General features: G+C 41.9%; 1 protein-coding gene across 1 annotated transcript in view; it reads left to right on the top strand.

Annotated features, from left to right (window-relative positions):
• LOC106088208 (ATP-binding cassette sub-family C member Sur) overlaps positions 1 to 27,167 on the top strand; it is a 189,799-nt gene that overhangs the window by 138,957 nt on the left and 23,675 nt on the right. Inside the window, exons 19-20 of the mRNA XM_059365738.1 lie at positions 11,434 to 11,629; positions 17,428 to 18,574. Of these exons, the coding sequence (XP_059221721.1) occupies positions 11,434 to 11,629; positions 17,428 to 18,574 (1,343 nt within the window). The remainder of the gene's footprint in view (positions 1 to 11,433; positions 11,630 to 17,427; positions 18,575 to 27,167) is intronic.

Genomic DNA, 27,167 nt, shown 5'->3' with positions numbered 1-27,167 from the left:
CATGATTGGATCGAGTATTATGTTAGACCACTAAGAATATGCATACATACTTTATAGGTTCACAGATCGATATTTCAAGGTACCAGAAACGGTATAAAAGAAGTAGTATAGCCTTTTTACTATGACAATAAGTATAATAAAATAAATCACATACCAAATCATTATAAATCATACGCCACCTGTTGATGGCATGATTTATAATCATACGTTACAGTGTACAAGTAATAGAATATTCATAGGACACCAAGGACAAACCTTACAAAGTTCCTCAACAGTTTATTAAGTTTAAATAAACATTAGGAATCGAGAATTTTGTCACCTCCATTTATTTTGATTTTAGCTTTTTGACATCCCATTACACCTTCAATAAAAACTACTTATTTTTTCTTTTTCATTTACTTTAATTGTAAGTTATACTCATAAAGAGAGTAATGTGTACTCATTAAAACTAAACAAAAAGTCGCAAAAGTTTCACAATTAAAAATTAAAGCAATTGTCTGCTGGCAACCAGTTTGTGACTGCAATCACATTTCCTCCCCGACTTTTCAATGCTGTCTCTAGGTGTACGTGACTTTTTTTCCTAATAAGATGGACCGCTGTTACTATAGAGAGAACCTAAAAGAATAGAGCTGGAATTACCACAACAAATTTCAAACTTTTCCAAGAAAAAAATACACAAATAAACAAACAAATGATAAAGTCGTTGAACATGTTTTTTTTTGCCTGTCAAAAACATGCGAAATACAAGTTTTCACCACAGCAACAATTTAAAAATTCATACTTGTCGAGTTATAACTAATAAAGCTCAAAGGAATAAGAAAATATACATTTGAGAACCTGCTGTCTCCTTGCAGACTGCGTTCCAGAAAAGTGGGCAGAGTGAGAGAAAACACATATTGCATAACTAAAAAGATCTTCAGTAGCCCCAACAGCAGTCGATGCGGCAAGGGTGGGGAGCATGTTATGAAAATCCTCATTTTCTAAGAAAAAAAGGGTCTAGCAATATTTTGTGCACATTTGCTGGCAACTTTAATTTTAAACGTATTTTGTGTTCATCTCCAATGTGCATAACCATTTTCTGTCTACTATTTATGACCAAACCTCCACCATCATAGTGCATAATGGTGGTAGTAGGAATCCGTAATGAGGTGCACAATACCAAAAGGACTTACCATTGCCCAGAACAAACTCTGCCAACCACCCCCTCATCTTAAACAATTGCTGCAAATTAGTTGAACAATTTTCTTCCTTCTTTCATTTTTTATGTTTTTTGATTGAGACATGTTGATGATGGCTTCAAATGTAGTTGAAGGGTCCCAAGAAGAATAATCGCCCGAGAAGGCGTTTGTCGACAAGTTTTTGATTTGTTTTCTTTATTTCTTCTCTTTTGTATTGTTTTTCGCCCCAAAATCTTCTTTAATTATTTGAAAAATATTTTATGAGCGCCTACGTCAATTTCACTAAAGAAAACTTTGTCTAGACTACCAACTGCTGGAGTTGAGGTTAGAGTGGACTTTAATTAACAGCTGTTAGGTGTATTGATATAAGCAAAAAGAAAAAACAAATTAGACTCGTTTTGATTTTCTATAAACGTTTGAAAGCTAAAAGGAAGTATTAAAAAATTAACTTCATTTTTTTAGATTAGTTTTTGAAATGGGGAAATTATCATAAAATTGATATGAGTAGATTAAATATTCACTTTGTAAGTATTGTGGGTTTTTTCTTACTTATTCTGAATAAATTACGTTGATTATACGCCACATTCGTTTAAAATTAAAATAAATCATACGCTACAGTGTTCATAAAATTATAAATACTCATTCGCCACATATGACATTCAAGGTATAAAAACATGAAAAAATTGTAGCACAGGCTAAAACGTGAAAAAAAATTACAAAAAATGTCAAAAAATTGTTTTTCCTGTAGAAAGGATTGCTAATATTATTACATATACCCACCACCGAAGGATGAGGGTATATTCTTTTTGTCATTCCGTTTGCAACACATCGAAATGTACATGGTTTGTCCGTCCGTCTCTCCATCTGTCTGTTGAAATCACGCTGCAGTCTTAAAAAATAAAGATATTGAGCTGAAACTTTGCACAGATTTTTCTTTTGTCCACAGGCAGGTTAAGTTCGATGTTGGGCTATATCGGACCATATCTTGATATAGCCCCCCATATAGACCAATCCGCGATTTAAGGTTTTAGGCCCATAAAAGCCACATTAATTATACGATTTTGCTGAAATTTGGGACAGAGGATTGTGTTAGGCCCTTCGATATCCTTCTTCAATTTGGTTCAGATCGTTTCAGATTTGGATATAGCTGTCATATAGACCGGTCTCTCGATTTAAGGTCTTGGGGCCATAAAAGACGCATTTATTGTCCGATTTTGCCAATATTGGGGATAGTGAGTTGTGTTAGGCACTTCGGCATCTTTCTTTAATTTGACCCAGATCGGTCCAGATTTGGACATAGGTGCCATATAGACCGATCTCTCGATTTAAGGTCTTGGGGCCATAAAAGGCGCATTTATTGTCCGATTTTGCCAAGATTTAGTGCAGTGAGTTATGTTAGGCCCTTCGGCATCTTTCTTTAATTAGACCTCGATCGGTCCAGATTTGGATATAGCTGCCATATAGACCGATTTCTCGATTTAAGGTTTTGGGCCCATAAAAAAGCGTAATTATTGTCCGATTTTGCCAAAATTTGGGATATAGAGTTGTGTTAGGCCCTTCGGTATCTTTCTTTAATTTGACCCAGATCGATCCAGATTTGGATATAGTTGCTACATAGACCCATCTCTCGATTTAAGGGTTTGGGCCCATAAAAGGTGCATTTATTATCTCTCTCGGAATTTTTCTGCAACTTGGCCCAGATCGGTCCAGATTTGATATACAATAGTTGTCATATAGAACGATCTTTCGATTTAAGGTTTTGGGCTCATAAAAGGCGCATTTATTGACCGATTGTGCCAAATTAGGGGACCTCCTTTTTATAGCCGAGTCCAGGCGGCGTGCGGCTGTGCGACACCTCTTTTGAGAAGAAATTTTTACATCTCATAGCACCTCACAAATGTCGCCAACATTTGGAGGGGATAACCAACGACGAAAATTTTATGATGGTCTCGCCTGGGGTTGAGCCCAGGTGTTCAGCATCATAGGCGGACATGCTAATCTCTGCGCTAAGGTGAAATATAGCTACCAAAAAGACCAATTTTTTGTACTACAAAATTGATCAATGACTTGTATCTTTTAGACCACTCAATGACCGAGCCGAATTCGGTCTAAATCGGACCATATTTCGATATATCTGCTATGGGGGCAAAAATTATTCATATTCATTGGATTATGACGAAAGGTGGTTTATATATATAAAAAAATTTGAAAATTTTTATTTTAGCCAAAAAAAAAAAGACAGGTTAAAGCGTGCTAAGTTCGAACGGACGGAATCTTATATATCCTCCACCATGGATCGCGTCGTCAAGTTCTTTGGCCGATATCTCTTAATAGCAAGCAATGGATAATGAATAAGAATTGCTACGCTACGGTTTGGTTGTTGGAGACCTACGTGGAATTCATTGTGCAAAATTTCAGCCATATCGGATATGAATTGAGCCCTATAGTGGCTCAAGAAATGAAATCGGGAGATCGGCTTATACTGAACTGACTGGGGCCATACTTAGCACATATGTGGATGGGCAAACCAAAACACTTCATGCAAAATTTCAGGCAAAGCAGGTAGTAATTGTGCCCTCTAGAGGCTCGAGAAGTCAAGATCTGAAATCAGTTTATATGGGAGCTATATCAGGATATTAACCGATATAAACTATACTTGGCGCAGTTGTTAGAAGTGAATACGAAACAATTCATGCACAATTTCAGTCTAATTCGATAATAATTGCTAGCGGATCAAGAAGTCAACATCCGGAATTGGTTTATATGGCAGCGATATCAGGTTATCAACGGATTCGAACTAAAACAACTTAAACCATACTTGGCACAGTTGTTGGAAGTCATAACAAAACACTTCATACTCAATTTCAGCCAAATCGGCTGAGAATTGCGCCCTCTAGAGGCTCAAGAAGTCAAGATCCGAAATCGGTTTATATGACAGTTATATCAGGTTATCAACCGCTTCGAATTATACTAGGCACAGTTGTTGGTGGTCAAACCAAAATACTTCATGCACAATTTCAGACAAATCGGCTAATAACTGCGCCCTCTATAGGCTCAAGAATCAATATCCGAGATCGGTTTATATAGGAGCTATATCAATTTATGAAGCGATTTGGACGATACTTAGCACAAATGTTCGAAGTAAAAATATAATACCTGGTGCAAAACTTCAAAATCAGATAAGAATTGCGCCCTCTAGAGGCTCAAGAAGTCAACATCCATTATCGGTTGATATGGCAGCTAAAATCAGATGAGAATTGCGCCCTCTAGAGGCTCAAGAAGTCAAGATCCATTTTCGGTTGATATGGCAGCTATATATTGTTATAGACCGATTTGAAGTGAACTTAGCATAGTTGTTGGAAGTCATAGAAAACCACCTCTTTCAAAATTTTAGCCAAATCGGATTAGAATTGAGCCCCCTAATAGCTCAAGAAGTCAAGATCCAAGATCTGTTTGTATGGCAGCTATATTAAAACATGGACCGATATGGTCCATTTACAATCCCAGCTGACCTACTCAAATAAGAAGTATATGTGCAAAATTTCAGGTGTCTAGCTTTACTCCTTCGAAATTTAGCGTGCTTTCGACAGACTGACGGTCGGTCGGACAAGCGGAAGAACTTGGCTAGATCGACTTAAAACGCCATGACAATCAAGAATATATAAACTTTATGGGGTCTAGAACGAATTTTTCAAGGTGTTACAAACGAAGTGGCGAAATTAGTATACCTCCATCCTACGGTAGGGTGACAAAGAGCAATTTTTATTTTCGAAAAAAATTGTGAAAATTTTGTCTCTAACGAAAATTTTTTTATAAAATTTTTCTAGTAGGAATATAAAAGAAGAAAAATTAAGATAATGTTCTAAGACATTGGAAACCTTTCAAATGCTTGTTTTTTATTTTCCTCTGAAACCTATAAAACTCCCTTGGCAACTTCCTTCTCCATTTGCTGGGACTATACCCCAAGGCAGCTCAATTGAAGTTCCTGTTCCCAAACTTCCCCAGTTACCTTCTCCAAAGCGAAAACGGATATCAAGTAATTGCATCATGCTCAACTGTAAATTCCTTTGTAGCTTAGCCAGCTCCCCAAACAATCACAAAATTATAAAACTATTCTAAAGCCACTATGTTCACTTGCGTTGTCGCAATTCACAACAAGTACCAAAGCACAGAGTGAGTATCATTACTTACATTTATTTTAACACTCCTAGAAGAAGAAGAAGTGCGGCAAAAGTATTTACATATCGTTAAAGGAGAGCCACGTTCCTTTTTTTTGAGGGAAAACATTTTTTGGTTTTGCTTTATTCGCACAGCCAAGCGTCTCCAATTGCGCTACATGTTTGGTATGTGGGGGCCAGCTGTTTAGAAAAGTTGCCGCCAACGTCCCACAACAAAAGGATATAGCACAAAATAAAATCCTTTGTACGAAAATAAATGTGGAGAGAAAAAAAAACATTCTCGTGCAAGTTGACTTGTCTTGTTTCCACGAAACATTGGCCCTGCGTCTGCTTATCATACATCCCAAAAACCATAGGGAACGAATACAGAGCAGGCAATGCGACAAGCGCTTCTGCATAGAAGGCTAGATGCAGGATAAACTCTATATGGACTACATATCCTTTAAGTTATTTTCAAGATGTTTTTCCTTTTTCGTTGAGACTAGAGGAAAGTAAACAAATAAAAAATCCTTGGTAGGGTAACTGACTGAGATTTACCCAGGCAATGCAAAATTTTAAAGGAGAAATATCTACAAAAAATTTTAAATCTTTATAGCAATAATTTGAGAAAATTAACTTTTTCTTATATAAATGAAAATTAATTTTCATTTACTTGTTCCACCAAATGGGATTTTTACCAAAAAGTTTATATACCAAATTTTCATAAAAATTTGACAAAAATTAATAGTCATAAAAAATGGTCAAAAATTTAAATTTAATACAAAATTCTGAAAATTTAATATTTTTAATAAATTTTGGAAAGTTTTAGTAAAACAAAAACTAAAACTTTTTTTATAAAAATATTTAATAAAAATTTTATATCTATTGGTTGCCCAAAAAGTAATTGCGGATTTTTTAAAAGAAAGTAAATGCATTTTTAATAAATCTAAGAATGAATTTTAATCAAATATACTTTTTTACACTTTTTTTCTAAAGCAAGCTAAAAGTAACAGCTGATAACTGACAGAAGAAAGAATGCAATTACAGAGTCACAAGCTGTGAAAAAATTTGTCAACGCCGACTATATGAAAAATCCGCAATTACTTTTTGGGCAACCCAATATTATATAAAAATGAAATCGTTGCGCTTTGTTTGTTTGTTTGTCTGTTCCGTATAGACTCAAAAGCGGCTTAAACGATTTTTCACAGATGCTAAAGTTGGAGCCCCCGGTGAAAATAGGTTACTACATTTTTTGATATTCCAAGGGGACGGACCCTCCCCCTTACCCCAATTTGCATATTGGGGACGGGTGCATCGATTTAAACAAAATTTTGTATGCCACCTTATGGTACCGCAAAAACACAAAATTGGTATAAAATTTTGGTGTCAAATAACCTGGGGGGACGCCCCATCCCAAAACCCACCCGAACGGACATGTGCACCGATTGAGACAATATGTATATCAAATGAAAGGTATTTAAGAGTAGAGCACGAATTTGGTGTACAAATGTCACTCTTTAGTTTCGGGGAGGTCCCCCACCCCCTAAAAAGCTCAAAGAGGACACTTTCACCGCTTTGGGCAATATGGTTATCAAATGAAAGGTATTTGAGAATAGAGTACGAATTTGGCATTAAAATGTTACTGTATTGTCGTATATGTAAACCAAGTTTCATCAAAATCCGGTGAAAAGGGCATACCATATGCCCCATAGCAACTTTATGGAAATATGTTGTTGTGTATAACAAAATATTGGTCTTTTTAGTAGCTTTATCTAACAATAAACCGATTTGAACAATATACGACACAGTTGTCGAAAAGCCTAACATACGTCGCTGTGTCAAATTTCAGCAAAATCGGATTATAAATGCGCCTTTTATGGGACCAAGACTTCAAATGGAGATATCGGTCTATATGGTAGCTATATCCAAATCTGGACCGATTTCACTCAAGTTGTAGAAAAATGTCAAAGAGCCTAACACAACTCATTTTCCCAAATTTCGCGGAAATCGGACAATAAATGTTCCTTTTATGGCCCCAAACCTTAAATCGAGAAATCGGTCTATATGGCAGCTATATCCAAATCTGGGCCGATCTGAGCCAAATGGAAGAAGAATATCGAAGGGCCTAACACAACTCACTGTCCCAAATTTCAGCAAAATCGAATAATAAATGTCGCTTTTATGGGTCTAGGACCCTTAATAGGCGGATCGGTCTATATGGCAGCTATATCCAAATCTAAACTGATCTGGGCAAAATTGACGAAAAATATCAAAGGGCCTAACATAACTCACTGTCCCAAATTTCAACAAAATCGGATAAGAAATGTGGCTTTTATGGGTCCAGGACCCTAAATCGACGGATCGGTCTATATGGCAGCTCTATCCAAATCTGGACCAATCTGGGCCAAATTGAAGATGGATGTCGAAGAGCCTAACATAACTCATTGTCCCAAGTTTCAGCAAAATTGGATAAGAAATGTCTAAGACCCTCAATCGACGGATCGGTCTATATGGGGGCTATATCAAGATATAGACCGATATAGCCCATCTTCGAACTTAACCTGCTTATGGACAAAAAAAGAATCTGTGCAAAGTTTCAATATCTCAATATCTCTATTTTTAAAGACTGTAGCGTGGTTTCAAAAGACAGATGGACGGACGGACGGACATAGCTCGATCGGAATGACAAAATTAATATACTCCGATCCTTCGGTTGTGGCTATAAAAACGGCTGAACCGATTTTCTTAAAATGTTCACAGATTGTGTAGGTTTTTGTGGAAGGAAACATAGGTTATATAATCTTAAGATATCGGTGGACCCTCCCCCTAACCCAAAAAAACGCAACCCAAAATCAGAAGTGGACTGACATAGCACAATATGGGTATCAAATGAAAGGTATTGGAGACTAGAAAACGAATATCGTAATAAATTTTTGGGTCAAAGTACTCAGCGGGTTGCTCCGACCCCAAAACTTATCTAAACAGATATATGAGACTCAAATAAAAAGCATTCGGCAGTGGATAACATATATGGCATATAAAATTAGTTCCAAATAATGGGAGGACGCCCCACCCCCAATTACTCCCAAATGGGCAAATTAGCCGACCATGGCTGTATGGGACTATTTGGGAGTAGATGACGAATATGACATTAAAATTTGTGTTTAGGTCTGGGTGGAGCTTTTTCTCCTAAGAATACGTCAAATAAGTTCGTTGTCCCATTATGACAATATGACACCCAAATGAAAGGTATTTGAGAGTAGAAAACGTATCTGATATCCAATTTTGGAGCCATGTGTTTGGGGATACGTCCTAAAGCACCCCCTAAACTGAAATACATTTTCGACTATGGCAATATGGAGCTCAAATCAATGGTATTTGGGAGTAAAGAACGAATTTTATTTCTATTTAAAGGGCAAAGTGCCGGTGGGGCCATATTTACCCAACATGGCAAAATGGGGCTCAAATAAAAAGGATTTGGGAGTGAAGCACAAATTTAATATCGATCTTTGAGTTAAAATGACTGAGGTGCCATCCCTCGAATAAAAAGCATTTATCATTACCTTTATTAAAAAAAATGGAAATGTCTGAGGTGCCATCCCTCCCCTAACGAGAACAATACCCTAAGGAAGAATATTACCACCAGGAACCGAGAAGGGGCAAATTCTCACTCATAAATGCGTTCTTTTCGATTCCAGTTCAAACTCAATGATTGGGGACCTTTTTTTATAGCCAAGTCCGAACGGCGTTCCACAGTGTGTTTCACCATTTTGTGGAATTTTTTTCAAATGACCATGCATGGCATTAAGACGGGATAAACACCGCTTTGTCCGATGTTCTCGCCCGGATTCGAACGATTTGCACGAATTCGATATCCGCATTCAGGGCGAAGTGTCCTCACCCTAAAAAGATATTAGACAGTTAAAGAAGGCGCAGCGGAGCGGGCCCGGTTCGGCTATTCTTATACAAAAGTTATTTGGGATTACGAAATTGATACTCACGGTTAGGACAAAGACCCTGGGGTCCACTCAACCCTCAAATAGAACTTATTTATTATTTATGGGGCTCATATAAAATGTATTTGGAGCGCTAAGCGTATATTTGCTTTAAAGGCCAAGAGTTTGGGTGGCCATCCCACCTCCGAAATACCCCGTAAAGAAGAAATATTTACCAAAGTGGTTATATAGGACTCAAAAGAAATGCACTTGGGAGTAGAGTAAAATTTTGCCCTTGAAACGAACAGGGGCAAACTTTTCACACATCAATGAGAGCTTTCCCATTCAAGTTTAAACTCAATGATAAGGGACCTTTTTACACCCATCACCATAGGATGGGGGTATACTAACCTCTAGTCATTCCGTTTGTAACACCTCGAAATATTGATCTGCGACCCCATAAAGTATATAAAATCTGGATCATCTCGACATTATGATTCGATCTAGCCATGTTCGTCCGTCTGTCGAAATCACGATAGTGGTCGAACGCGTAAAGCTAACCGCTTGAAATTTTGCACAGATACTTAGTATTGATGTAGGTCATTGGGGATCTACATCGGTTTAAATGCAGATATAGCTCTCATATAAACCGATCCCGCGATTTGACTTCTTGAGCCCCTGTAAGCTGCAATTTTCTTCGATTTGGCTGAAATTTTACATAAAGTATTTTGTTATGATTTCCTACAACTGTGCAAAATACCGTCTAAATCGGTCAAGAACCTGATATAGCTCCTATATAAACCGATCACCCGATTTGACTTCTGGAGCCCTTACAAGCCGCATTTTATGTTCGATTTGGTTGAAATTAAACATGAAGTGTTCCGTTACGACTTTCATCAACTGTGCCAAGTACGGTCCAAATCGGTCAAGAACCTGATATAGCTCTCATATAACCCGATCTCCCCGACTTGATTTCATGGGCCTCTGGAAGGTGTAATTTTTTTCCGATTCGGCTGAAATTTTGCACATAATGTTTTGTTATAACTTTCAACGACTGTGTTGAGTACGGTCCAAATCGGTCAAGAACCTGATATAGCTCCCAAATTCACCGATCTCCCGATTTGACTTCTTAAGTCGTTACAAACTTCAATGTTTGTCCAATTTGGCTAAATTTTTGCACACAGTGTTCTGTTATGACTTTCAACAACTGTACCAAATACGTTCAAAATCGGTCTGTAACCAGATATAGCTCCCATATTTTGGCAGAATCCATGGTAACGGGTTCCCAAGATTCGGCCCGGCCAAACTTAGCACACTTTTACTTGTTTAATATCAGATTTTTGTGAAATTTCTTCTATGGCCTACCTGTAACCTATCTCTCCTACATGATTTCCCCATTTAAGTGCAACACTCTTTGCTCGCTTGAAATGTTATACAGCGTCTACGCTGAATGGTGATGGCATGAAAAATAAAAGAACCCCTTAAGAAAATCCCTTTGTGGTCGATTTGCTTGGCTGGCTCATGTTAGCCTTGCATGGCATCGCCGATTGCATGGCTCTTGTGCTTGTGCTCTTCTTGCCCACATGCTGTCATTTGAGCGCCCGGTTATACAACTTGAGCCGTTGTGTTGCATATTTTATTTGTTTCCCAGAAAAAAGATTTTCCAAGTGTTTTGCTTCTATTTTGCCTTTCTTTTTCTTAACTCCCTCACTAGACATCAAAAGGAATTCTGGCATAGAAGTGAGTAGGACAAGGCCGAAGTTTTTGATAGTCTATACATTTTTTTGTAAAACAAAATAGGGGAAGCTGCTTGGCTACAATGGAAATTTGTTTTTAATGCAGAAAGGGTGCCTAAGTTATGTTTTCTTCAAACGGGTCTAGGGTTGAAAGAGGGAACATTTCTTATAGAACTCAACAATTGTTGTTAAACGTCTAGAGAGCGAGTGTATTAAGAATTTATTTTAGATAAAGAGGACTCCATTTTGTTGTTTGGTAAGGCAAAAAAAAAAAAAAGAATTCCTTTTAAAAAGCAGGGACTCAGATGATTTTAAACTACCAAAAATTTTCCTTATCTTTTACTCCCTCTCTCTCTCTCTCATTGCTTTATATTTATTTTAACATTCTGTTTTCCCTAAATTGAATCTCTGTTTGCACTCATTTTAGAGAATTGCAGCGCATCGAAAATGCCACCAACTCACCGGTTATTTCCCACCTCTCGGAAACGATACAGGGCGTGACAACAATACGTGCCTACAATCAGGAATCACGTTTTACGGAAATACTCTTCCGACGTTTGGAGGAAAATACAATTGCATTCACCATTTTAAACACCAGCAATCGATGGTTGGGCATATCATTGGTAAGTGAAACTTAGAGAACAAACAAAAGCCAAAGAAAGGAAATTCTGAAACAATTGAACAGCTTAACAAAGAACTAAAGATCGGCGGAGACCAACATTAAGTCCCAAAGTGGATTTTTTTTCCAATTTAAACAAATTTTTAAATACCTAGAAATTCATCATCATTCGCATTATTTTATAAATGCTTTTCCCAGTTTGAATGTTTTATTGGCGTGTGTTGCTGTTCGTAAAACTTAAATAGTTTCCTTGTTAATGCTCCTTGACAGGACACGACAACATCTGTCATCCATAACCATGGCACACAACCACTACCACCCCACCCACAAAATACCAGCAGGAAGCAATGATAAAAACCGTCTTTGCTCCTTGTCACGGAAGGACCAATAGAATTTTCACTTCCCAAGATATTGTCCCGTGTTGAACACAATTTTTTTTTTTGATAGCCATAAAATGTTTCATTCATTGTTTATCAGGAAAGATGTATCGTGGGAATGAAGGAAAAACTTTTTGATGCACTCAAAAAAAAAATTTTTTTTTCTAAAGAGATAAAATGATGGCAAATAATATAAAATAAAATAAAATAAAATAAAATAAAATAAAATAAAATAAAATAAAATAAAATAAAATAAAATAAAATAAAATAAAATAAAATAAAATAAAATAAAATTAAATAAAATAAAATAAAATAAAATAAAATAAAACAAAATAAAATAAAATAAAATAAAATAAAATAAAATAAAATAAAATAAAATAAAATAAAATAAAATAAAATAAAATAAAATAAAATAAAATAAAATAAAATAAAATAAAATAAAATAAAATAAAATAAAGGAAAATAAAATAAAATAAAATATTGGGTTGCCCAAAAAGTAATTGCGGATTTTTTAAAAGAAAGTAAATGCATTTTTAATAAAACTTAGAATGAACTTTAATCAAATATATTTTTTTACACTTTTTTTCTAAAGCAAGCTAAAAGTAACAGCTGATAACTGACAGAAGAAAGAATGCAATTACAGAGTCACAAGCTGTGAAAAAAATATGAAAAATCCGCAATTACTTTTTGGGCAATTACTGGGTTGAACTTTGGATACCCACCACCTCGGGTATATATGTAAACCACCTTTCATCAAAATTCGGTGAAAATGTTTCGATTTGGACCAAATACTAATAACTTTAAGTCATTGTTCAATTGTGTATACCAAAATATTGGTCTTTTTAGTAGCTATAACTGAAAATAAACCTATTTGAACCATATACAACATTGATGTCAAAAAGTCCCTAATGGGCCCTAAACCTTAAATCGTGAGATCGGTCTATATGGCAGCTATATTCAAATCTGATCCGATCAAGGCCAAATTGGAGAAAGATGTCGAAGGGCCTAAGACAATTCACTGTCCCAAATTTCAGCAAAATCGGATAATAAATGAAGCTTTTATGGGCCCTAAACCTTAAATCGTGAGATCGGATACTTTAAAGTGATGAAAGTATCCGATCTCAGCTATATCCAATTCTGATCCGATCAGGGCCAAATTGGAGAAAGATATCGAGGGGCCTAAGACAATTAACTGTCCCAAATTTCAGCAAAATCGGATAATAAATGAAGCTTTTAAGGGCCTAAGACCCTAAATCGTGAGATCGGTCTATATGGCAGCTATATCCAATTCTGATCCGATCAGGGCCAAATTAGAGAAATATGTCGAAGGGCCTAACACAACTCACTGTCTCAAATTTCAGCAAAATCGGATAATAAATGAAGCTTTTATGAGCCTAAGACCCTAAATCGGAGGATCGGTCTATATGGCAGCTATATCCAAATCTGAACCGATCTAGGCCAAATTGAAAAGGGATGTCGAAGGGCCTAACACAACTCACTGTCCCAAATTTCAGAAAAATCGGATAATAAATGCGGCTTTTATTGGCCTTAGACCCTAAATCTGCGGATCGGTCTATATGGGGGCTATATCAAGATATAGTCCGATATAGCCCATCTTCGAACGTAATCGACTTATGAACAAAAAAGAATCTTTGCAAAGTTTCACCTCAATATATCTATTTTTAAAGACTGTAGCGTGATTTCAACAGACAGACGGATGGACATGGCTAGATCGTCTTAGATATTTACGACGATCAAGAATATATATACCTTATAGGGTCGGAAATAGATATTTTGATGTGTTGCAAACAGAATCAAGGGCTCAAGAAGTCAAATCGGGAGATCGGTTTATATGAGAGCTATATCAGGTTATATATCGATTCGGACGGTACTCGGCGCAGTTGTTGGAAGTCATAACGAAACGCCATGTGCAAAATCGGACAGAACAAATCGGTTTATATGGGAGCTATATCCAAATCCGTACCGATATGGCCCATTTGCAATCCCCAACGACCTTCATCACTTTAAAGTATCTGTGCATAATTTTACGCGTCTAGCTCTACGCGTTCGACGGCTATCGTGATTTCGACAGACGGACTGTCGGACACGGCGAGTTCGATTCAGAATGTCGAGACGATCAAGAATATATATATATATACTTAATGGGGTCCTAGATCAATATTTCAAGGTGTTACAAACGGAATGACTAGAATGACTATCCTATGGTAGTGGGTATAAAAACGACAGAACCGATTTTCTCGAAATTTTCGCATATTGTGTAGGCTGTATAATTTTTCGATATCGGAATGGGGGCGGAACCTCACCCCTATACCAAAGACACCACTCAAAATCAAAAGTGGACCTCTCAGGACGATTTGGGTATCATATGAAAGGTACTGGAGAGTTAAATTTAAGTCTTAGCAACCAACGGGCCACTCCAACGCCAAAACTCCCCCAAACAGACATATTGGACGTTCATGTCAATATGGGGCTCCAATGAAAGTTATTCGGGAGTAGATTTCGAATCAGGCATACAAAATCAGATCGAAGGGGGGTCTCCCTGGAAGTGGATCACGACAGGCTTGTCACAACCCACTTTTCGAAATTTCAGCAAAATCGGGTAATAAATGCGGTTTTTATGGGCCCAGGACCCAAAATCGGCGCATCGGTCTATATGGGGCCTATATCAAAATATAGTCCGATATAGCCCACCATCGAACCTAACCTGCTTATGAACAAAAGCTTATGCGCAAAGTTTCAGCTCATATTTTTTTAAAGACTGTAGCGTGACAGACGGACGGACATGGCTAGATCGCCTTAGATTTTTACTAACGCCAAAACTCCCCCAAACAGACATATTGGACGTTCATGTCAATATGGGGCTCCAATGAAAGTTATTCGGGAGTAGATTTCGAATCAGGCATACAAAATCAGATCGAAGGGGTGTCTCCCTGGAATTGGGTCACGACTGGCCTAACACAACTTACTGTCCAAAATTTCAGCAAAATCGGGTAATAAATGCGGCTTTTATGGGCCCAGGACCCAAAATCGACGCATCGGTCTACATGGGGGCAATATCAAAATATAGTCCGATATAGCCCATCATCGAACCTAACCTGCTTATGAACAAAAAAAGAATCTGCGCATAGTTTCAGCTCAATATTTCCATTTTTAAAGACTGTAGCGTGATTTCAACAGACAGACGGACAGACGGACGGACATGGCTAGATCGTCTTAGATTTTTACGACGATCAAATTTCGATGTGTTGCAAACAGAATGACAAAATGAGTATGCTCCCATCCTTGGGTGGTGGGTATGAAAATGTACCAAATTTGGCCGTGCAGAACTTCAGATACCCACCACCATTGATATATTAATCATCCTTTTTGATTATAACTCCACCATCATATCCATAGTTATATCCAAATAGGGGCTGGTCTGGTTCATATTTGATTGAGGTCCTGAGAACTCAAACACAAGTCCCAGTTTCAGCGAATTTAGGCAATTAATCTGCTTTTTATGGGATTAAGGCCCTAAATTGTAAGATCTGGATCATATTATGATCGGATGACGGGAGAATTAATATCGGCCAAATCGGATAATATATGCAGCTTTTATGAGCCTAAGACCCTAAATCAGGAGAAAGGTCTAGACCATTTTCGGCAGAGATGTTAAGGATCTTAATACAAATCCTTGTGCCAAAATCCAGCCAGATCGCATAATAAATACAGTTGTTATGAGCATATGACCCTAAATCGGGTTACCGGTCTCTATGAGGGCTATATCAAAATACAGTCCTATATAGCCCATCTTCGAACTTATCCTGCCTATGGATAAAATAAGAACCTTTGTAAGGTTTCAGTTCAATATCTTCGGGTTGAAGGACTGTAGCTTGATTTCAACGGACAGACAAACAGACGGAATATGTATCTTGATCGTCATGATATTTTAAGTCGATCTAGCCATGTCCGTTTGTTTGTCCGTCCGTCTGTCTTTCGAAAGCACTCAAACTTTTGAAGGAATAAAGCTAGCCGCTTGAAATTTTGCACAAATACTTCTTATTTGTGTAGGTCGGTTGGGATAGTAAATGGGCCAAATCGGTCGATGTTTTTATATTGCTGCCATATAAATCAATCTTGGATCTTGACTTTTTGAGCCACTAGAGGGCGCAATTCTTAATTGATTTGGCTTAAGGTGTTTTATTATGACTTTCAAAAACTGTGCTAAATACGGTTGAAGTCGGTCCATAACCTGACAAAACTGTGATATATACCGATCTGGGGTCTTGACTTCTTTAGCCTCTAGAGGGCGCAATTCCTATCCAATTTGACTAAAATTTTGCATGAAGTGTTAGGTTATGACTTCCAACAACTGTGCTATGTATGGTTTAAAATGGTTAATAACCTTATATAGCTGTCATATAAACCGATCTGGGACCCTGACTTCTTGACTCTCTAGAGGGCGCAATTCTAAATATGGTTGAAGTCGGCCCATAACCTGACAAAGCTGTCATATAAACCAATCAGGGGCCTTGACTTGTTTAGCCTCTAGAGGGCGCAATTCCTATTCAATTTGACTGAAATTTCGCATAACGTGTTTGGTTATGACTTCCAACAACTGTGCTAAATATGGTTCAAATCGTGCCATAACCTGATATAGCTGTCATATAAACCAATCTGGGGCCTTGACTTGTTTAGCCTCTAGAGGGCGCAATTCTGGGGCCTTAACTTCTTCAGCCTCTAGAGGGCGCAATTCCTATACAATTTGACTGAAATTTTGCATGAAGTATTAGGTTATGACTTCCAACAACTGTGCTACATATGGTTTAAATCGGTTCATAACCTGATATAGCTGCCATATTAACCGATCTTAGATCTTGACTTCTTGACCCTCTAGAGGGCGCAATTCTTATCCGATTTGGCTGAAATTTCGCATGACGTATTTTGTTGTGACTTCCAACAACTGTGCTAAATATGGTTCAAATCGTGCCATAACCTGATATTGCTGCCATATAGACCGATCTGGGATCTTGACTTCTTGAGCCTCCAGAGGATGTAATTATTATCCGATTTAGCTGAAATTTTGTGTAACGGCTTCTTTCATGAAATTATCAAAAAAATTTTCTACTTGTTTGTTTCTACAGTAGTTCTTTAAACCTCTTCTAAAATATACTGAACTTACTCCTGATAGATGTTCATTGATCTATTAGTGCTTCCATTTAGCAATGATTTGGGAATGAGGATTAATTTTTGGCTTTTTAAGCAAAAGTTTTATGTTTCGGGCCACAAGTTTGTTTTGTTGCCACAACAATAATAAATAAACCAACTAACTTAAATATGTTTCCCATTTTGTTTCTTTTTTATCATAAACCTCATCTTCATTTCTGGGGGCCAACCTACGAAAAAAAAAACCAAACAACAACAGGATTACCTGGGTGGTGTCATTGTATTTGTGGCCATAGTGACAGCTTTATTGGCCGCCACAATAGCATGCAACAGAGGTAACGAGGACAGGCATCAGCATATGATGACAGCCCACGAGTCCTCATCCTCTGCGTCTGATGAGTCTGTCATTACTATTGCATTCTCGCCCTCACCCTCCTTGGTGGGTCTGGCCATAAACTATACCCTATTGATGCCAATTTACTTGAATTGGGTTGTAAAACTTTTGGCCGATATGGAAATGTATGTGGGTTCGGTGGAACGTATTGCATATTATGCCCAAGTCAACGATGACAGCTGCAAACAACAGAGAAATGGGGCCATCACTACAATGGGCCAAAGTGAAACTACAGCAACAGCAACAACATCACAAAATGACAACCACAACAACAACAACAACAACAACAACAACAACAATAGTAGAAATATGCCAACAAAAGTTTCAAAAATGCCAATGGTAATGGCTGAGGAAGTTCCATCAACAGCATCAACTAAAGACCTGGCCGAGAAGACGGAAGCTTGTAGCCATGATAAATTGCCGACTTTGGCTGATAGCAGCTATCCAACACCAAGTCCAAGTTGTGCAATGACAACATCCTTGTTTGCCAACGACGACAAGAGTAGCAATGAAACTGTTGTCACTTCAAGGGACCCAAAGACAAGTAGACCAACAGCCACCGCAGAATATAAGGCCGAGGAGGGAAAGCAACACAACATGAATGAAACCCCAGAGTCACTGGCTCATCATCTAAAGCAGGAGGAGCTGGAGCTGGAGCCACAGCATCATCACAATCATCGTCATATAAGTAATGATGGACATATTGCATCAACCGCAAAAAGTTTATCACATCAACAAATATCAACAAATGGCAATGGCCACAATGATAGCAAGGCCTCATTGCTTCCACCTGCACCATCCTCTAGCTCTGCCGCATCCTCCTCAGCGCTGGGCTTATCCTTATCTCAAGACATAAATGTCTCCAGCAACAGCATTGTGGGTCATGCAAGTCCAGAATCGCCTACATCGACTTCTTGGTCCCCAGCATGGTCACCAAACAAACTCATGCAACGCAATGATGTGGAACGTCGAGCAAGTGTTCGAAGACGCTGGGCTCGGAATAAAAAACAATGTAAGTAATAGTCAAGGAAACGTCAAGCAAACTATCCAAGACAACATGCCCCAGGACCATATCTATCCAGCCAATAGTGGATGATTGTGGTCGGGGGTTTGGTTGGTTGGTGATGTTTGTATTTGATGGTCTTAACTTTAAGTATTTCTACTTTGTTTAGTTTTTTTGTTTGTTTTGCTTTCCTAATGGTCATTCATCTTGCCTTAAAACATCTTTGGCTTAATCTCTGCCTTATGTCAAGCTGTTTGTGGTTAAAATTGAATTTTGCAGGTAACTTTTTTTTAAGGTCAAAGTTTATTAGCCAACTGGGGTAAAAGGGAGCGTTTAAAATTGCAAAAAAATCTAAATGTCAACGTAGGTTATAATAAATGAATGGCCCACTATTAACGTGATGTGAATTGGCGGCCAGTTTGGTGCGTTGCGATACCACAGAAAGAAGAGGTGAAGATTGGACTAAGAATTCAGAAAATGCTGAAAAAACCGCCTGAAAAACCAGCCAAAAACACTGAGCTCACACACATACAGGGTGGCTGATGAATATTGCTACAATGATGAATATTGCTACATTTTTTTTTCGGTGTATGGAATACATTTTTCTTTTATTCATGTTAAATTAAATTATTAAATTAATTATTAAATTATTATTAATTAAATTAATTAATTAATTAATTAAATTAATTATTAAATTATTATTATTAAATAGAAAAAAAGTTATTACATTTTTTTTTGGTAGCGGCTTTCATCAGCCACCCTGATGATTCTGCTTGCCGAATCTGGCCTTCCGTCGGAACTCCCCATCTTGTCGATATATTTGAGCAGATCTCAGCGTTCCTAAGTGTGTCTGAGAAAACCTCCCTCCCACTGTCTCTATGCTGGTGGCATCTATGAAGACAGAGCTCCGGCACAGGATAGTATCACACAGGCTTGAACTGTGAGGTCCGGTCTGTGTGGTATTCATCGTTGTCCCCAGAAGCTTAGCTGCGAGCTGCCGGGCACGTCCACAGGTTGTGGATAGTTGAATGCTCCATACGGAGTAGCTGCAACGGCAATCGCGGACAATCAGCGGTATCGAGGGGAGAGTCTCAGTGAGAAGCCGGGCGGCACCGGCTCTTGCTTAAATACTGAGTGCCTATGATGCTCGATTGACAAGGCCTTTTGAAGCGCTTAAATAACCAGTGGCCACCCAGTTCCCTAGGCGATCGATCTTTTGAACCAGAAAGAGGATGCTCAGAGAATCACCACCTCCATTTGAAAATAATGACAATGACAACAACAACAGCAATAATAGAGCTCTTAACGTCTTCAGATACACCAACCGCCTCCCAACCTACCCTGTCACAAAAGCGAATCCTCAAAATAGTATCTGATATTGGTTTCAGTGCCTGGTAGTCTGAGACTTTCCTCACTCTACCCTTTGTAACTATAGTATCCAGAATGGAACTGTGACCATAGATCGTTCTCCTTCTGCATGGATCTGACAAGCTCTGTAAATCCGACGCTGCACAGTGGGGTGCGAAAAAAGTGGAAATAAGTCTGCCATTTTGGAACAGACGGAGACATCTTCATGAAATTTTACATGGTTATAGCTGAGGTGTTATCCAGTTTATATATCAGGGCCTTAGAAGTCCCATGGGCCCATTGGTGGAACTTCAAAGTTGGTCACCTCGGCTCTACAAAATTTTGTTCGGACTGTCAAAAGCGCATATATGGTCCGATTTTCAATTTTTTGCTGGAAAGTGCTTAAAAAGCCCTTCAAAAACAGGCCTAAATGTGCGGGATATCTTTTATAGTGTCCAATAAATGTGACTAACAAAAATTTTTTTTTGGAAATTTTAGCAGAGTCCCGTCCCTTATTTTCTTGCTTGTGAAAGCTGGTTAGTCTCTGGCCATCCTTGGAATTCCTGTTACATTGCCCCGTTTCTATAACCTCCTATTATGCTGCTGTGTCTTATGTCAGCATTGGTCTCATAATGGCCGTGTACATCCAGTAAATCATCTTTGCCTACTTTTTTATGCCGAGTCCGTACGGCGTGCAGCATATTGACACTATATGGTAGAGAAGTTTTTACACTCACAAATGTAGCCAGTATTAGTAAGGGCATAATAACCTGTAAACATTTTTCTGATATTCACGCCATGGTTTGAACCCAGGCGCTCTGCGTCATGGTTGCTAAGTTCTGCGCCATGGTGGTGTCCAGGCTTTTGGCTTACTGGAGTGCCTTTTGGCTTAATACCTCAGTATACCACTTCCAGGGCAATTTCACATCCACGACTAGGCCTAGGTATTTCGTTTCCTTCAATAACTTCAGAGCGATGCCGTCCAGAGGCGGGAGTTTAAAATCCGATATCTTTTATCTCAGAGTGAAAAGCTCATACAACGTCTTCTTCGGTTCGCTCTTAATCAATTCTTCGTAGCCCATCTCTGCAGTTACCTCAGTGACCTTTCTAATAACTCATTGATCTTAGACAGAAACTTAACTCGTATTAGCAGAGTGATTTTTCCAGAGATGGGAGTCTTAAAGCCGATATCTTTTATATCCAAGTAAAAATCTCACACATAATCTTTCCTCGGTTCGTTATAGACCCTTTCTCGATTTGCACATGATCTCGAAAGCTCTAACCGATTAAAATTTTAAAGAGGTATCTCTATCCGTTCTCAAATGGCATATTTATACCCTACACCACCACTGTGGTACTTAGAGCACTTGTTTGTAACACCTTCTGGGTGTAGAGAGTTAGACCCATCGATAAGTATACCGATCTACTCAGAAACACTTTCCTATTCGATTTAGCTATATCCGTCTGTCTGTCTGTTCGTCTGTCCGTCCGTCCAAGCCAAATTTTGGAGGCTTTCCAAGAGGAGTCCGGACCACTTAGGACCTTGAAATTTTCCACACGATCTCAATAACACCTCAGCTCTTACTATTAAACGTTTCTAAGGTATATCTCTACCCATTGTCACACGGCTTGTTTTTTACCAGTATTTTTTTTCGATTTTCTCCTGCTGCGCGTAGTTTTAGGGAGAATTTTGTCGATAAGGACCAGCTTTAATACCATGACAGGCTAAATAGGGTCTAAAGATTGGAGGACCCGTATAAAGATTGGAGGACCCACTCTTCCATCATTTATCAATTAATCGATCAATTTTTCGAGAGCAGGCCTTGGAATTACTCCAGTCCAGAATAGGCTCATTTTGTACAGGTACTGTCTACAAACTGTTTGCCGCCTGCGCTTCGCTCAATCGATAGCGCTTATCCCTAGTGTAAGTCTTGCCATTAGATACCTTTTCTGGGAGAACACTTTCCTGACCACCCTGAGTTTAACGGCAGTACTTATAAAAGGCCTGGGCTATACGGAAAATGTTCGCAAAATTTGAAGATCCGTCTGCAAGTCCGTTCGTCTACACGTCCGTCCGTCTGCACGGTCGTCCGCCTGCACGTTCGTCCTTCTGCACGTCCGTCCGTCTGTCAGTCCGTATATCTGCAACTCTCTCTGTCCGTACGTGTGCATGTCCGTCCGACTGTGTTTCCATTCGGCCATCTATCTGTCTACATGTCTGCCAGTCTGTCTATAAGTCTTTTTGTGTGTCTGTCTGTTAGCCTGTCTATCTTATATCTATCTGTCTGTCTGGCCGTCCGTCTGTCCATCCGTCTGTCCATCCGTCTGTCCATCCGTCTTTCCATCCGTCTGTCCATCCGTCTGTCCATCCTTCCGTCTGTCTATCCGTCCATCTGTCCATCCGTCCGTTTGTCCATCCGTCTGTCTGTCCATTCGTCCGTCTGTCCATCCGTCCGTCTGTCCATCCGTCCGTCTGTGCATCCGTCCGTCTGTGCATCCGTCCGTCTGTCCATCTGCCGTTTGCCCATCCATCCGTCCGTCTGTCCATCCGTCCGTCTGTCCATCCGTCCGTCTGTCCATCCGTCCGTCTGTCCATCCGTCCGTCTGTCCATACGTCCGTCTGTCCATCCGTCCGTCTGTCCATCCTTCCGTCTGTCTGTCTGTCCGTTTGCCTATGTTTAAATCTGCACGTCCGTCCATCTGTCTGTCCGTACGTCTGCAGAGGTCTCTGTCCATACGTTTAGACGTCCGTCCGACTGTGTTTCTTTCCCACCGTCTATTTGTCTACTCCTCCGTCCATTTGTCTGTTTGTGTGTCTGTCCTTCAATTTTATATCTATCTGTCTGCCAGTCCCTCCGTCCGTCTGTCCTTCCGTTTGTCTATCCGCAAGTTTGCTCGTCCGTCTGCCTGTCCGTATGTCTGCACTAATCTCTATCCATATGTTTGCACGTCCGTTCTGCTGTGTTTCTATACGGCCATCTATCTTTCTGCCCGTCTGTCCATATGTCTGTCTGTCTATCTTATATCTACCTGTCAGCCCGTCCGGCCGTCCCACTGTCCGTCCGTCTATTTGTCTACCCGTCTGTTCGTACGTATTTTTAATCTTCCCTCCGTCTGCCCAACCGTCGTCAGTTCGTCTGTCTGTCCGATTATTTGTGTATTTGTCTGTCTGACCGTCTGTCGGTCCATCTTACTATCCGCCATACTGTCTGCCCGTCTGCCTGTCTATCAGTCTATTATTGTTGTTAGGATTGGGGTATACTGTTTGTAACTCTTCCAAATCATCATGACATTTTTAGCCAATATAGCCATATCGTCCTTCCGTCCGTCCTTCCGTCCGTCCTTCCGTCCGTCCTTCCGTCCGTCCTTCCGTCCGTCCTTCCGTCCGTCCTTCCGTCCGTCCTTCCGTCCGTCCTTCCGTCCGTCCTTCCGTCCGTCCTTCCGTCCGTCCTTCCGTCCGTCCTTCCGTCCGTCCTTCCGTCCGTCCTTCCGTCCGTCCTTCCGTCCGTCCTTCCGTCCGTCCTTCCGTCCGTCCTTCCGTCCGTCCGTCCTTCCGTCCGTCCTTCCGTCCGTCCTTCCGTCCGTCCTTCCGTCCGTCCTTCCGTCCGTCCTTCCGTCCGTCCTTCCGTCCGTCCTTCCGTCCGTCCTTCCGTCCGTCCTTCCGTCCGTCCTTCCGTCCGTCCTTCCGTCCGTCCTTCCGTCCGTCCTTCCGTCCGTCCTTCCGTCCGTCCTTCCGTCCGTCCTTCCGTCCGTCCTTCCGTCCGTCCTTCCGTCCGTCCTTCCGTCCGTCCTTCCGTCCGTCCTTCCGTCCGTCCTTCCGTCCGTCCTTCCGTCCGTCCTTCCGTCCGTCCTTCCGTCCGTCCTTCCGTCCGTCCTTCCGTCCGTCCTTCCGTCCGTCCTTCCGTCCGTCCTTCCGTCCGTCCTTCCGTCCGTCCTTCCGTCCGTCCTTCCGTCCGTCCTTCCGTCCGTCCTTCCGTCCGTCCTTCCGTCCGTCCTTCCGTCCGTCCTTCCGTCCGTCCTTCCGTCCGTCCTTCCGTCCGTCCTTCCGTCCGTCCTTCCGTCCTTCCGTCCGTCCTTCCGTCCGTCCTTCCGTCCGTCCTTCCGTCCGTCCTTCCGTCCGTCCTTCCGTCCGTCCTTCCGTCCGTCTGTCTGACCGTCTGTCGGTCCATCTTACTATCCGCCATACTGTCTGTCCGTCTGCCTGTCTATCAGTCTATTATTGTTGTTAGGATTGGGGTATACTGTTTGTAACTCTTCGAAATCATCATGACATTTTTAGCCAATATAGCCATATCGTCCTTCCGTCCGTCCTTCCGTCCGTCCTTCCGTCCGTCCTTCCGTCCGTCCTTCCGTCCGTCCTTCCGTCCGTCCTTCCGTCCGTCCTTCCGTCCGTCCTTCCGTCCGTCCGTCCTTCCGTCCGTCCTTCCGTCCGTCCTTCCGTCCGTCCTTCCGTCCGTCCTTCCGTCCGTCCTTCCGTCCGTCCTTCCGTCCGTCCTTCCGTCCGTCCTTCCGTCCGTCCTTCCGTCCGTCCTTCCGTCCGTCCTTCCGTCCGTCCTTCCGTCCGTCCTTCCGTCCGTCCTTCCGTCCGTCCTTCCGTCCGTCCTTCCGTCCGTCCTTCCGTCCGTCCTTCCGTCCGTCCTTCCGTCCGTCCTTCCGTCCGTCCTTCCGTCCGTCCTTCCGTCCGTCCTTCCGTCGAAATCATCATGACATTTTTAGCCAATATAGCCATATCGTCCTTCCGTCCGTCCTTCCGTCCGTCCTTCCGTCCGTCCTTCCGTCCGTCCTTCCGTCCGTCCTTCCGTCCGTCCTTCCGTCCGTCCTTCCGTCCTTCCGTCCGTCCTTCCGTCCGTCCTTCCGTCCGTCCTTCCGTCCGTCCGTCCTTCCGTCCTTCCGTCCGTCCTTCCGTCCGTCCTTCCGTCCGTCCTTCCGTCCGTCCTTCCGTCCGTCCTTCCGTCCGTCCTTCCGTCCGTCCGTCCTTCCGTCCGTCCTTCCGTCCGTCCCGTCCGTCCTTCCGTCCGTCCTTCCGTCCGTCCTTCCGTCCGTCCTTCCGTCCGTCCTTCCGTCCGTCCTTCCGTCCGTCCTTCCGTCCGTCCCGTCCGTCCTTCCGTCCGTCCTTCCGTCCGTCCTTCCGTCCGTCCTTCCGTCCGTCCTTCCGTCCGTCCTTCCGTCCGTCCTTCCGTCCGTCCGTCCTTCCGTCCGTCCTTCCGTCCGTCCTTCCGTCCGTCCTTCCGTCCGTCCTTCCGTCCGTCCTTCCGTCCGTCCTTCCTTCCGTCCTTCCGTCCGTCCTTCCGTCCGTCCTTCCGTCCGTCCTTCCGTCCGTCCTTCCGTCCGTCCTTCCGTCCGTCCTTCCGTCCGTCCTTCCGTCCGTCCTTCCGTCCGTCCTTCCGTCCGTCCTTCCGTCCGTCCTTCCGTCCGTCCTTCCGTCCGTCCTTCCGTCCGTCCTTCCGTCCGTCCTTCCGTCCGTCCTTCCGTCCGTCCTTCCGTCCGCCCTTCCGTCCGTCCTTCCGTCCGCCCTTCCGTCCGTCCTTCCGTCCGTCCTTCCGTCCGTCCTTCCGTCCGTCCTTCCGTCCGTCCTTCCGTCCGTCCTTCCGTCCGTCCTTCCGTCCGTCCTTCCGTCCGTCCTTCCGTCCGTCCTTCCGTCCGTCCTTCCGTCCGTCCTTCCGTCCGTCCTTCCGTCCGTCCTTCCGTCCGTCCTTCCGTCCGTCCTTCCGTCCGTCCTTCCGTCCGTCCTTCCGTCCGTCCTTCCGTCCGTCCTTCCGTCCGTCCTTCCGTCCGTCCTTCCGTCCGTCCTTCCGTCCGTCCTTCCGTCCGTCCTTCCGTCCGTCCTTCCGTCCGTCCTTCCGTCCGTCCTTCCGTCCGTCCTTCCGTCCGTCCTTCCGTCCGTCCTTCCGTCCGTCCTTCCGTCCGTCCTTCCGTCCGTCCTTCCGTCCGTCCTTCCGTCCGTCCTTCCGTCCGTCCTTCCGTCCGTCCTTCCGTCCGTCCTTCCGTCCGTCCTTCCGTCCGTCCTTCCGTCCGTCCTTCCGTCCGTCCTTCCGTCCGTCCTTCCGTCCGTCCTTCCGTCCGTCCTTCCGTCCGTCCTTCCGTCCGTCCTTCCGTCCGTCCTTCCGTCCGTCCTTCCGTCCGTCCTTCCGTCCGTCCTTCCGTCCGTCCTTCCGTCCGTCCTTCCGTCCGTCCTTCCGTCCGTCCTTCCGTCCGTCCTTCCGTCCGTCCTTCCGTCCGTCCTTCCGTCCGTCCTTCCGTCCGTCCTTCCGTCCGTCCTTCCGTCCGTCCTTCCGTCCGTCCTTCCGTCCGTCCTTCCGTCCGTCCTTCCGTCCGTCCTTCCGTCCGTCCTTCCGTCCGTCCTTCCGTCCGTCCTTCCGTCCGTCCTTCCGTCCGTCCTTCCGTCCGTCCTTCCGTCCGTCCTTCCGTCCGTCCTTCCGTCCGTCCTTCCGTCCGTCCTTCCGTCCGTCCTTCCGTCCGTCCTTCCGTCCGTCCTTCCGTCCGTCCTTCCGTCCGTCCTTCCGTCCGTCCTTCCGTCCGTCCTTCCGTCCGTCCTTCCGTCCGTCCTTCCGTCCTTATCTCCCCTGGTCATTATAAGAACTCTTCATGGTATCCATCGTAAACATCTCAGTTGAAAATTGTTTCCACCTTTTCTAGAATCCTTTCATTGGCAATCCAATGCCTTCCATTTTTTACTGTTTGATAACTGGTTGTAGTAGTTTGCCTGCCATAACGAGTATGTGAAATGCCTGCTACTCTGATACGAAATCTAGGTCATCCTCTCTATGTGATGTGACCACCATTAACTCTCGTTCCTAATATTTAAGAAAAACTCTTTCGACTTTTTTCGCGCATTGGTTTTATTTATGTGATAGTTAAACTGCTTTTATATCAGTCTCATTGGCTCCATATGTCTTAGATATGATCCAAGGTGAACCATGGCAACAAATCAAAGATTTTTACAATTTTTTTTTTTAATATCACAAACACCACATTACAATGTTGCCTATAATTGGGTCAATGCAATCTATTATTTTATATGATGGTGGCAAGCAAAAACATTTTTTTTTTTCGATTGACATAATCCTTTTTTTTAGCAAACTAAATCAGTATCACCCGCAGAAATTTGGGGTTTTTTTTTGGTCTTACTACAAAATTTTCTTGGAAAATATTAATCATTCATGGCGAAGGACAATGTGGCAGGGATCTATATTTGTCGTTTTTTTTTCTTGATATTGATATATATTTGTTTTTGGTTTTTCTGTAACTTTTGTCA

The sequence above is a fragment of the Stomoxys calcitrans genome, chromosome 3 (genome assembly GCF_963082655.1).
Source record: "Stomoxys calcitrans chromosome 3, idStoCalc2.1, whole genome shotgun sequence".
NCBI lineage: Eukaryota > Metazoa > Arthropoda > Insecta > Diptera > Muscidae > Stomoxys > Stomoxys calcitrans.
Note: the sequence above shows the minus strand (reverse complement) of the source record. Positions and strands in the feature narration are given on the sequence as shown.